At 40.5% G+C, this 12,516-nt stretch overlaps 1 protein-coding gene across 7 annotated transcripts in view; it reads left to right on the top strand.

The window, feature by feature from the left end:
- The window catches only part of PPP2R2D (protein phosphatase 2 regulatory subunit Bdelta), a 31,647-nt gene extending 20,510 nt beyond the window's left edge, over nucleotides 1–11,137 (top strand). For 5 of the 7 annotated variants that reach the window (XM_037399365.1, XM_037399368.1, XM_037399370.1 and 2 more), the window contains 5 exons: nucleotides 3,652–3,829; nucleotides 4,691–4,855; nucleotides 6,324–6,493; nucleotides 6,589–6,680; nucleotides 9,006–11,137. In XM_037399365.1, the coding sequence (XP_037255262.1) occupies nucleotides 3,652–3,829; nucleotides 4,691–4,855; nucleotides 6,324–6,493; nucleotides 6,589–6,680; nucleotides 9,006–9,285 (885 nt within the window). In that variant the 3' untranslated portion in view covers nucleotides 9,286–11,137. Of the gene's footprint in view, nucleotides 1–3,651; nucleotides 3,830–4,690; nucleotides 4,856–6,323; nucleotides 6,494–6,588; nucleotides 6,681–7,136 lie in introns of all 7 variants that reach the window. The other 2 variants (XR_005106090.1, XM_037399367.1) reach the window with 2 other exon arrangements.
- The last annotated feature ends 1,379 nt before the right edge of the window (nucleotides 11,138–12,516 follow it).

The following is a 12,516-nucleotide window of genomic DNA, read 5'->3' as shown; positions in this document are numbered from 1 at the left end:
AAAAAAATGGAGACACTTCATTATATTTACATACATATACACACACACACACACACACGCATAAAACTATTAAATAAGGTTCCTCTGGAAAACTTGAGGCAAACTTTCATGATTATAATATTATACTGTTAGCTTCCCAGTAGTATGGTTGTTTTTTTCCCCGTGGAACATCTTAGTGTATTTAAAATGGATTTGAAAATTAAACTTTTTTTTAAATAAAATATTTTATTAGAGGCTGCCTTTATCCACCTCAGTATATTCAAATTTTAGAAAAAGATATACTGATTTATTGACATCAATGAAATATAACAAAATGTTGCTATTCAAGCCTGAAAACAGAGCATTTTGGAGTAGCTGTGGCTGGGGCTGCACTACTCTATACTTGGTTCATAGAAACCATGGACTCATCTTGCTATGTTCTTGAAATAGTCTACTGTCTTAGTGTGACATGAAGAAAAGTGCAGGGAGCACATTTATTTCAGAGACCCATAACATACTGACTTCCTGGCTGTGTCTAGTCAGCAGAAGATAGCGCTGTAGTGTCCGTGCCAGTGGCTGGTAAGGAGCACTAGGTGCCCAGGGGAATCCTCATATCCTCCCGGAGTGCTGCTCTGTGAAACTGGCAGGTAGGGTGCTTCGGTTTGGCTTAAAGCGTGTACTGTTGTGAATTTAGGAAGAATTTGACGTTCATTGTGTTGGTATTTTTTTTTTTTCCTCCTCAGTATTGCTCATATTAATTTGTTTGGCCTTTTTTTCTAAGAACAAGATTCAAAAATTTGAACAGGGTGCTGGGTATCCTATGGTTAGGTAGAAGGTGTTTTTGTCAGAGGCAAGTTCTGAGCATTTGGAAAACCTGATGTATACTTGAATAGTCTTGACATTTTTCCACTTGCGTAGCAATGTAGTTGGTAGGGTTACTGCTCCAAACTTGGGATCATTTAAAACAGGAGCTCAAGAAATAAAATCATGTGGAGTTGGGGTTTTTCATGGTTTTTTTAATGTTGTTATTGTTGCCATAAATAGGACTTGAACAGAGGCTGTCACTACTTTCTAAACCAGTGCCACTCCTGATGCTTCTAGGGACTGTGCAGCTGTGGGGTTTTGTCAGGGGTTTTTTGCCTTGCTTTTGCTTAAATTGGATATTGATCTGAAGCTTTAGGTCTGCATGAGTTCAATGTATAATCATGTTGGGGAAGGATGTTCGCTTCTGCTGGAAAGTTTTTCTGTTCAGTATGTGTGAGCCAAAATCTGATGAAAATATCTAAAACCAAGGAAATGAATTATGATACACTGTGGCTCCCCAGTGGCTGGGAGTAGGTACAGATGAAATTGTGGATTCTACAACCTTGCCCTTACGTAGGAGTAGACCTGTCTCTCTGGGAACACAGAGAGTCTGGCATACGGACTAATGGTTTTATGTGGTGCTGGCTCTATCACTGAAGGAGTTTGTTAGCATCATCTTTAATCTTAAACACTGTGATATATTTAGGAGTCATCAGGCTGGATGGGGAGAAGTAACAAAAAGCAAGAACCTCTCTCTTAAAAGTTAGTCTTCTAAATTTGCTGCTTTTCTGGGAAAGGAAGGTTAGGCTAAGCTGCTGACCTTGCCGGGCACTACAATGAGCCAAGTCTGAGCAACAGTTGGCAGAAGGGGAAAAAACCTTGCCTAGAGTTACATTCATATGTTAAAATTATCAGGTTTTAGAGATCTAGGTTATATGTACCTTGGGCTTTTATGGGCTTTGTTCGCATATGTTGTTACAGAAATATAATCTCCATTTGTTCATAAAGAAATAGACATGGAGGAGAAGCAGCACTTCAGAGCTGCATCCTTTGCATAGAAACATGGTATTCTAAGTACCATTCCTGATGATTCACATTAATACATTTTCAATTTCACAACCAGGCTAGGAACGCTCATGTAGTGAGATAGGGAGATTGTGTAATAAAAAGTAATGGATTAATTTTAATCATTACAGTTTGATGTAAACAGACTGAGATAAACATGGCAAGAGCAATTACAGAGCTCTTGGATTAATTTGTTTCTTGTTCCAGGAAGACAGATTATCTTGGACACTGTCCTAACTTTTTTTCTTGGTTGGATGATGTAAGTTAGTGTTCGGCTGAATTGTGTGGAACAGCACAGGACACCCTTGGGCAACCTTAAACTATGCATTTGCTGGCAGGTGAAAAAGAGCTAGAGGGCAGCTTAGTCCACCTGACCCTGACAAACCATGGCAGCCTTCAGATCAGCTAGTTGTGGAAACAGGGCAGGCAGCTTCCCAAAATCGTACTGACTGTTAGTGAACAGATTGCGGATTTCCTTTGCAAATTGCTCTTACCAATTTCACAGGCACCTTTCTAAGATATGAGGGTCATTTTTAAATGTTTGTTTCAAATGAACATAATTTTCAAATATAGTTATAAACATATGCCATTTTCCTGTTGGTGAGGTACAAAGCCGCTGTGTTGGACGGGTAACTTCAGCAGAAGTCAGTGTCTGAGGCTTTGTGTTGCTAGTATGCAAAGTCAGCATTCACAGGTGATTTTATTACTTTTCTTGCTCTGTGGATTTCAGAAATGTTTAGTCACAAGATCAAAACAGAATTCTGTGGTGTGCAATTAATTGTCATAACTAATTAACACACCTGTGGTGTTCCCCAGGGCTCAATACTGGGGCCGGCTCTGTTTTATATCTTTATCAACGATCTGGACGAGGGGACCGAGTGCACCCTCAGTCAGTTTGCAGACAACACCAGGCTGGGTGGGTGATCTGCTGGGGGGCAGGGGGCTCGGCAGAGGGTCTGGGCAGGCTGGGCCGTGGGGCCGAGGCCACTTGTGTGAGGTTCAAGCAGGCTCAGCGCCAGGTCCTGCCCATGGGTCACACCAGCCCCCGCAGCGCTACGGGCGGGGGGCAGAGTGTCTGGGAAGGGCCTGGTGAGAAAGGGCCTGGGGGGGCTGGTCAACAGCCGGCTGGGCATGAGCCAGCCATGTGCCCAGGTGGCCAAGGGGGCCATCAGGACCAGGGCAGTGACCATCCCCCTGTACTCAGCACTGGTAAGGCTGCACCTGGAACCCTGTGTTCAGTTCTGAGCCCCTCACTACAAGAAAGACATTGAGGTGCTGGAGCGTGTCCAGAGACAGGCAACGAAGCTGGCGAGGGGTCTGGAGAACCAGTCTGAGGAGGAGCAGCTGAGGCAACTGGGGGTGTTTAGCCTGGAAAAAAGGAGGCTTAGTGGGACCTTATTACTCTCTACAAGTACCTGAAAGGAGGTCATTGGCTGTGGGGTTGGTCTTTTCTCCCAGATAACAAGTGACAGGACAAGAGGAAACAGCCTCAAGTTGCACCAGGGCAGGTTTAGATTGGGTGTTGGGAAGAATCTCTTCACTGCAAGGGTGATCAGGCATTGGAACAGGCTGCCCAGGGAGGTGGTGGAGTCAGCATCCATGAAGGTATTTAAAAGACGTGTCGATGTGGTGCAGGAACATGGTTTAGTGGTGGGCTTGGCACTCACAGTTATCGGTTGGACTTTATGTACTTGAAGGTCTTTTCCAACCTAAATGATTCTATGACTCTGTGGTACTAATAAATATCTTCTGAATCAGAAATCAGTTTTATGTCAAAGTTGACTGTTCTTTTTCATGTTTCAGGTGCCAATATTGAAACCCATGGACCTAATGGTAGAAGCAAGTCCCAGAAGGATATTTGCAAATGCACATACTTACCACATAAACTCTATTTCAGTCAATAGTGATCATGAAACATACCTTTCTGCAGATGACCTAAGAATTAACCTATGGCATTTAGAAATCACAGATAGAAGTTTTAGTATCCTTTTTTGTTCGCTGTGAATACTGAGGCTCATCTAAGTTGTGTATGTTTAAGAGAATCATTTTAATTTTACTAATTAGAATCTAGGGATTGAAATACAGGGGTTTAACATCTTGGAGGTTTAATACAGGGCAAACAGGCCTTGGGGTGCTCTCATTCATTCTTGAGTGCAAGTATTCTTTCAATGGAAAACTGCCGGTTGAAATATAATAGTCTGATTTCTAAAGAGAAACTGAGGAATTTTGGGAGCATCTTTTTTTTTTTTTTTTTTTTTTTTTTTTGTGGAGTTCACTCAACTAAGAGTTGAAGGATTTGAAAAGTAGATCCTTTGTTACTGTAGCTACTTTTTCCAAACTTTAAATTTAGTCTCTTAACTAAGTGACCCTTCTCTTTAAAGAAAACAAATTTCTTTTTTTTGTCAAGTGATATTATTAACTGCAGAAATAATTTGCAAATCTTTTTGCAAGCATTTGTATGCAAAACTAATAATACATCCTACATCAACAAATCTGCAGTAAAATAAAAGTTGCAGAAATACTGAATATTAAATGGGTCATATGCAAGTTCTCTAAAGCTTTAGGTAAATAGATGAAGTATATTCATTGTTCAGTAGGAGGCATTAAAAAGGAGGCTTGAGGGGAGACTGAAATTATCTCCAGCTTCTGTTAAAAGTTGACTTGTAAAATCTAGCCTTTCAGTTTTTTCAGTCTGCTCAGGTCACTTTGTGTAGATTGTACACAGTGGCAGTTAAGATCTTGCCCTGGTTTTCTACATGGTATTGTTAACATTTTTCAGTAATTATCTGCTAGAAGTGATTTGAATGTGAAATGTTACATGCCTTTACAAAAACCTTCCCAGATATTGTAGACATTAAGCCTGCTAACATGGAGGAGCTGACAGAAGTGATTACTGCTGCAGAGTTCCACCCTCATCACTGTAATGTGTTTGTCTACAGTAGTAGCAAAGGAACTATTCGTCTCTGTGACATGCGTTCTTCAGCCCTCTGTGATAGGCATTCAAAATGTAAGTTAGGACACATCTTTGGTTTATGGGTTTCTTGCTTTGTTTTCATGCAAGATAGAGTATATAGGTGTTCTGCTTATAAATAAACATACCAAGTTCTGCTTATTGGTAAAGAGCATACAAAGGTAAGGGGTGGTAGTTTTGTAGAATGGAACATTTTAATTGTCTTGTTCTAGGCCATCAACAAGCAGAAGTGTAGCATGAGACAATTGACGATCTGACTCTGCTCCTGTTTACCCATTTATGCATCATAAACTGATGGGAACAAGTGCTTTTGGCACCAGTGAGACCTGTCTTCTGTCCAGACTCAGTCTTGGTGCTTCTCAAAGGTATCTGCTTATCAAATGCCAGTTCAGGGCAGTTTGTTCACCTTTGTGCATTAGAAACTGGGCTGATGCTGCCAGAATCCATTTGCTTTGTGACCAGAGCTCCTAAGATGGAACTAATTCTTAAGAATATGTGCTGCATTTGAAGCAAGTTGCCAGGGGTGAAAGGTGAATGAATGCTCACTAGTCTGCTGAGCCATGTAAACCTATGTAGATGATGAATGTTTTCCTGTTGAAGTGATAAGGGTAACTGTCTGTGCCTTGCACGCAGCCTCTTTGTTTCTTGTTCACCACTGTAATAGTTGTGGCTTATTAGTATTACTAGTCCCATGGGGGTGACCTACTACTATACTGCTATTTGCAGGTAAGCTTTCTGTAGTGCAGCTAAGGTTTTCTTGTTGGTGGAAGGAAATATTTGTGCAATGGGAAATGTAGAACACAAGGCGACTTCATCCAGTTGACTTAGTATTGCATGAAGTTACGTAGAAGCACTTTATTTTTTTAACTACTTGTGACTGACTAACATCCTGTTAGAAGGGATCTGTTCAAAAATGAAATAAATAATTCTCGTTAGCTTGTGTCATGAAATGTTGACTTCAAAGATTGACTCTTCAATTTAAATAGTGCATTTCTTTATCTGCTTTCTAAAACCATACAAATTGCATTTCAAGTGTAGATATTAATATTCAGTAGGTTGTGTTGTACAACTTTTTTCAGATCTAAAGAAAAGTATGTTGTACAGTAGTCGCAAAATGCACAGGTCGTGCATTAAGACACTGTGTTTAGGATGCTGATGATTTCATCTGCTCTTGTTCAACATGACTTTTAGATCAGCTGCAATGTTTACTGCATCCATGTGCTGTATTTTAACTTTTTTTCCTCTGATTCATCCCTAAGACCTGTGAATCGTAGTTTGCTAATGCTGTGCTCCAGCTGAGAATCTTGCAGATAGGCAGCTAGCAATCTGATGTCTAAGAGCATAACACTGTTTAAAAAGAGATTATTTCTAAAAAGTATTTAACAGCAACTTTCTTTAAAAATAAACCAGTATATTAAATTTTAATTGTTCCAAATACTAAAAAATGTTCAAAGCTGTAAAACTTGGTGTTGGTTTCACTTGTAATTGTGTCTTCTGTCTACAGTTTTTGAAGAACCTGAAGATCCTAGCAGCAGATCATTTTTTTCAGAAATAATATCATCAATATCTGATGTAAAATTCAGTCACAGTGGTCGATACATGATGACAAGAGACTACCTTTCTGTTAAAGTGTGGGATCTCAATATGGAAAACAGGCCTGTAGAGACATATCAAGTATGGTGTTTAAATTTTCTTAAATATCCCTTCTTTTCCATTTTCTTCTTCTTCTTCTTCTTTATATCTAATACTGATTTAAATGTTCCAAAAAGGTTCATGAGTATCTTCGAAGCAAGCTTTGTTCCCTTTACGAGAATGACTGCATCTTTGACAAATTTGAGTGCTGCTGGAATGGTTCTGATAGGTAAGTTTTGGGCTTCATTTGGGCCTTGTTTTTTATTTTTTCCCTCAGCATTAGGCATTTGGTTTCAATTGTTGAAAGCCATAAGCAGTAGTTAACTTTAAGGATCTAATTAGTTACATTTCAATCAACTGGGTTTTGTTATTTTTTGGGGGCTTTTTTTGGGGGGGAGTGGGGGCTGGTTTTTGGTTTGTTTGGGTTTTTTTGTTTGGTGGTTTTTGGCGTGTTTTTTTGGTTTTTTGGGTTTTTTTCAAAAATACTTCAATCTTCCACCCTCCAGCTGAAGAATTAGAATAAACTTTTGTGTGTCAGTTTGCTTCTAATATGAATTGTTGTGGAAGTTTTATATTGTAAAGACTGGCCATTTCAAGCCATGAAAATGTGACTGTTTCATTTGTGAAGTGTATAGAAGAACACGCAGTCAGTGTCTTGCAAATTGTCTTTCCATGTTTTCTGTAGGCTAAAGAAGATAAAACCCCATTAGATAATAACTCACACTTGTTGCAAACAGTGGAAACTTATGTCTTGCCTGAAAGTCATGGAAGCATTATAATCAGGTAGCAAAGCCACTGTATTGGCACACATGGTGTATGTTTCCTGTCACTAGCTATGGTAATATTAGCTACCTGTTAAAATGTTTTCAGAAACCATGGATAAGATCATGGCAGATGTGGATCTTGTATCTGGATGCTTTGTATTGGCTTGCCTTGGGGGGGGGGGGGGGATTCCTTTTTTTTTTTCTTTTTTTTTTTTTCTTTTTCATATATTTATATGTGAAATACCTAAAACAGTGACTTGTCTGCTACCAGATGATTGCAAGCTATTTGATGAAAAGGTATCAGTTTTGATTTTATGGTGATAGGATCAGCATGTGAAACAAGATTTGTCCTAAATCTATCGAATATTGAAGAACAAAAGACCTGCCACATGGTTTTACATGGGGACAGTGATCAGGGAAGTCTAATCTCATAAACTCTGTACAGGAGTCAGCGAAAAAGTGAAACCTACCTGCCTTGCTGTGCAGTGATAGTTGAGATTGCATGTGTACTGCTACATGCCACTTGCATGCTAATTTCTTAAGTAAACAACATGAGATAAAACTGGTAGCTCTAAATGTCAGGTTACAAGTGATCGAGGGTGCAAGTGGCTTTGAGTTATTGAGGCGAGAAATCATACTGTGTTGTCAGTTTACAGTAAGAAAAAATCACTACCAATATTTATGGTATCTAACATAAAATGGATAAAAGAAGTGGTGTACGTTTTTCACTAACTAAAATGCAAAGAAACTGACCCTTATTTCTATGAGTTTTTTTCATGCAACTCCAGTCAGTGTTTTGGGGGCCGGGGGGAGGGGGACAGGGAATGACAAGTCAAAGCCAGGTAATCTAATTTGAATGTATTCTAAGAACGTGAGTTGTCATGGCAGTTGCAGTTCTCACCTCCCTTTGACAAGGAAAAAAATACTTCACTCAGTACATTTCCAAGTACAACCTGAGTGGTGTATGTTGTGGTAAGTGTCTCATTCTCCTCCTAGTCATTAATTTTTTAATGCCATTAAGACAATGTGTATCAGCAAATAAGATGGAGCAGGGTGAGGTGGTTGTGATTTTAACAAGCTGTGGGACTTGTGCTGTGTGGGAAATGGCTTTTCCAGTTTCAAGCAGTAGAGGTAAGTGTTCAGTACAGAAAATAATGAATGATTTAGCCTCAATTTCAAGTTTATTTTTGTAAGACTTATGAACAATCTGTTCATTAGAAGTTAGATATATTATTTTCAGATGCAGATTTTTTCTCTGCCTTGTTCAAAGGCAAGTTTGATACTGCACAGAAACTCAGAATTGTTGCTGCAGGGCTGTATCAGGGGCTCCTTTGACTGATTCAAGACAATCTTTTGTAATGAATCCATTGGCGTGCTTGTGGTCAGTGGGTGCACGGGGCGAGGGAGAGCACTTCCATTTGTGATAGTCTGCTGAAATGAAGCAGTTCACCGTGGCTTCGCATCCGCTGTGACTTGTTGCTGTGGGGTAGAGCAGCAATAGGAAAACCCGCTTTGCTTGCATAAAAATGACCAAAGCCTGCTGCTGAGTGCCAGTGGCAGGAGCAGGGGACCAGGAGAAGACCTGGAAGAGGAAGTGGTGGTGTGGAAGCAGTGCTGAGGTCCAAACGGAATTGAGCAAAGGTATACATCGGAGAGCAGAAGAATGTAATGCCACATGTTTGTCATGAGCATGGTCTGACAGTCACCTTGTAGGGAAGAGAGAGAAGATGGGGGTTGAATACTGTTTCTGGAAATGTAGTAAGATCTGCCTTTCTTCCGCTTTTCAACAGCGCTATCATGACTGGATCTTACAACAATTTCTTCAGAATGTTTGACCGAAACACACGACGGGATATCACTCTAGAAGCATCCAGGGAGAGCAGCAAACCTCGTGCCATCTTAAAGCCACGTAAAGTGTGTACAGGTGGTAAAAGAAAGAAGGATGAAATAAGCGTTGACAGTCTGGACTTCAACAAGAAGATTCTTCATACAGCATGGCATCCCATGGAGAACATCATTGCTGTAGCTGCCACCAATAATTTGTATATATTCCAGGACAAAATTAACTAAAGATGACTCACTTGAGGACAGAGTCGTCGTCTTACGTAGCTAAGCTCAGTTGTTTATCTGTAAAAGAGAAGGCCTTGTTGTCCTAACAGTGAAGAACATTGATGCACTTACTTCCCTTTAGGTAAAGGAGAGGATCTGGCCTGGTTTTTGAGCTCACGGTGTAGTTCTGCCTTCAGTGGGGGTAGGGAGCGTCAGTCGCAGCTTTCTGAGAGAAACCCTCTAGAGGCAGAATTGATTGACGGTGCTCAATGAGGCCAACACTCAAAACAAATGTATTTATTTAAGTCTGAGCCTTCCTTTCCAGTTGATAGACCAAAAATTTAACACCCGAGAAGAAAAATTGTCATAAAAATGTAATTTCTATCTCTCGCGCTCTTTCTCAGCTGTAATATTTGGGCCTTTCAAAACATATATTGTGCTTAATGCCTGTAAACATTCCTCCTCTGGCCTGGATCTAGGCTTAAGTGTTTTTACCTTTGAGCACTTAGGTAGGTCTTGAGTTGGGTTCGTAGACAGGTTTCCATGGATATTTACTCACCAACTGTATCTATAACCACACCTTCTGGTGTAAACCACTTAATAAAATAACAAACTATAAAAAAGTGTTTTTAAATCTCAAGGTATGTATTCAGTCTTTTTATTTTTTTATTGCATGTACTGAGATTGCGCAAAATAATTCTGATGGCCAGATTTAACAAAGTTTGCCCCAAAACGTTGACTTTTGGCAGACTAATACAAACTTTTTTGTGTAGTATTTCAGATTCTAAATTTAGAGTTTCCATGAAATCGTTAAACTTTTAGTTTAAGTTGCACTGATTTTCTTGTAAAACGCTGTCTGTGTACAGAGTAGGAGAAGGAAAAGGGTAGCAGAAAGACATCCACAGCCTTAATAGAAAGTGACCACCTTGCACAGAAGGGAAAACAAAACACTTAAATTTTTCTTCTTTGAAGATAAAAATTCAGTTTATTGATGCATCTCCATCTTAGATAGACATACCTTATGTGCATTACGTTTTTTAACGTTTTTAGTATTTGTCATGAAGATACAGTTTATTTTAAATATTGGGCATAATATATTTGTATTTCACGTTGCAGTTCATGCCAGAAAAGAAAACCAACCAAAACTATCTCAATTATGCCGAGCAGCAGTGCAGCTTAACACGTTTTAGCACATCCCCACTTAAACACCAAGATACTGGGAGACACTGAGGCCACAAGCTGGTGTTCACTGTGTCCTTTTTTCTTGCTAACTTCTTTTAAGCCTTAGGTACTTCTCTTTTTTTTGTTCTTTTTCCAAAGAGGCCTAAAATGCACCAACCTTCTCTTCACCCTGGAGTAGCCAGGGTGAGTGTTCCTGAAGCTGTTGCAGCACGGTTTAGTAGCATCGAGTAGCTAGACATTACACCCTATGAAATGTGCCTGCAAATTAGAAATTCTTCCTGACAAACAAGATCCCCTGAGCTTCCTGAAGGAAACACAGAAGTGCGGCTTACACTCCATTTTCCTTAAAATTGAAGGTGTATTATGATTACTGAAGCAGATCTGCATATGCAAGAGCAAAATGTCTCCGTTCTTACCCTCCCAGTTAATGTCCATAGAGTGCCACTCTTGTTCACAGTAAGCTAGTAAGTTAACTAACTTTGAGGTTCTACAAAGAAGTTTAAAAAAATCTTATACTGTATATTGGTTGTGACACTATTTGAAAATCTTGAAATGTGGAACTTCTGGGTCACTAAGGGATTAATTTGACCTTGTTCCTAAAATACATAATAGAGCTAATACGATGGGATTGTACATACTTGTTCAGTTATTTTGACCAAAAAGTTTAATAAATTTTAAATGTTTACCTGGACTTGCTCTGTGTATTTTGACAACTTTTTCTTCTGTTTGTGAGATAATCGGCCAAATGAGCCAACCTGAAGATTGTTTGTATTTCCATTTTAAATGGTTAGTTTTTGAATGGTCATACCTCTGACTCAGAAAGTTGTCTGTTCATATTCGGTGAATATATTAGTGCTGTCTATTTTTGATCTATTTTTTCAGCAAATGTAAGTGGAATATGAGTAAAAAGAAAAAGGATATGATGAAATCTATTATATAAAACATGATTTGCTTGTACCACTTTCAATTAAATAGTTTTTGATGATTCATGAAATTTTTATCATTTCATTTTATCCAAAACCAGATTTTATTGTCAATTTGATAAAATTGTTTTCTCAGTTACTTGCCCCAAACCACCCTTGACTTCTGGGGCCGGTTCGGGAGCACGGAACATGCAGTTCCAGTACCCCTGAGGGTTCGCTCCCAGGAGGTGGGACACGTCGCGCAGCGAAGCGTGGCGGGGTGCAGGGGTGCTGCGGCGGATGCAGTGCCTGGCTTTAACATAGGACAAACCCCCGGGTGCGCCCTGGCGGGTTGGCAGCTGTACCCAGGTGTGGAGCTGCTGCTCAGCGTTCCCCAACACCGAGGTGACGTCAGGCCTCGGTTGTTTGTGAGGAAACGGGCGCAAGAGCCAAAGTGTGTGCTAGAAACTAGATGGGGAATTTTTGAGACTTGCTTTAAACAGTGGCTAATTTTGGAATGACGAATCCTTCACCCCAGCTAACTGAGGCTTGAGCCAACGCTGTATCGAAGGCAGTTTCTCTGAGCCCGACTTCGGGCATAATTGTCACCTCACAAGACTTGTGTGCGTGTTTTAGTGTCGGTGTAGTTCTCCGGTGAGCAGGAAGTGAGGATCTGTGATAGCTGTGACCACTGGTTATGTGATGAAGAAGTAGTGGCAGAAGATGAACCACCACCTCGGGTCTGCTGCTTCCTTTGGGGGATGCGTTTGGAAATGGCAGGAATGAGATTTAAGATTAATCTCTGAATTCCATTGTCGTCTTACACTGAGCACAAGCACAGACACAGAGAAATCGGTGATGGTTGTTCATCAAGCTTTCAACGAACGGTCTTTGTTCTGTCCCTGCACGGAGGCTGTATCTAGCACCGCGGTCACCTCCCGGCTGCCCCGGCATGGAGGGACCTTCCTGTGGAACTGCCCTGGCATCACAGCAGGGTGGTCAGCAATATTTTCCTGTGCCTGTGATGACCCCTGCATCACCAAATAAAACCTATTGTGGCGGGCGGGTTTTTTTTTTCTTCCCGGGATGGTTTTTGATCAGGCAGCAGGTCTCTGGAGGCTGGTGTCTGGGTTGGGGGATGGGCCCCGGTCCCCATGGATGGGACCTG

The sequence above is a fragment of the Falco rusticolus genome, chromosome 9, assembly GCF_015220075.1.
Source record: "Falco rusticolus isolate bFalRus1 chromosome 9, bFalRus1.pri, whole genome shotgun sequence".
In the NCBI taxonomy this organism is placed as follows: Eukaryota; Metazoa; Chordata; class Aves; order Falconiformes; family Falconidae; genus Falco; species Falco rusticolus.
This window is presented reverse-complemented; position numbering and strand designations above follow the sequence as displayed.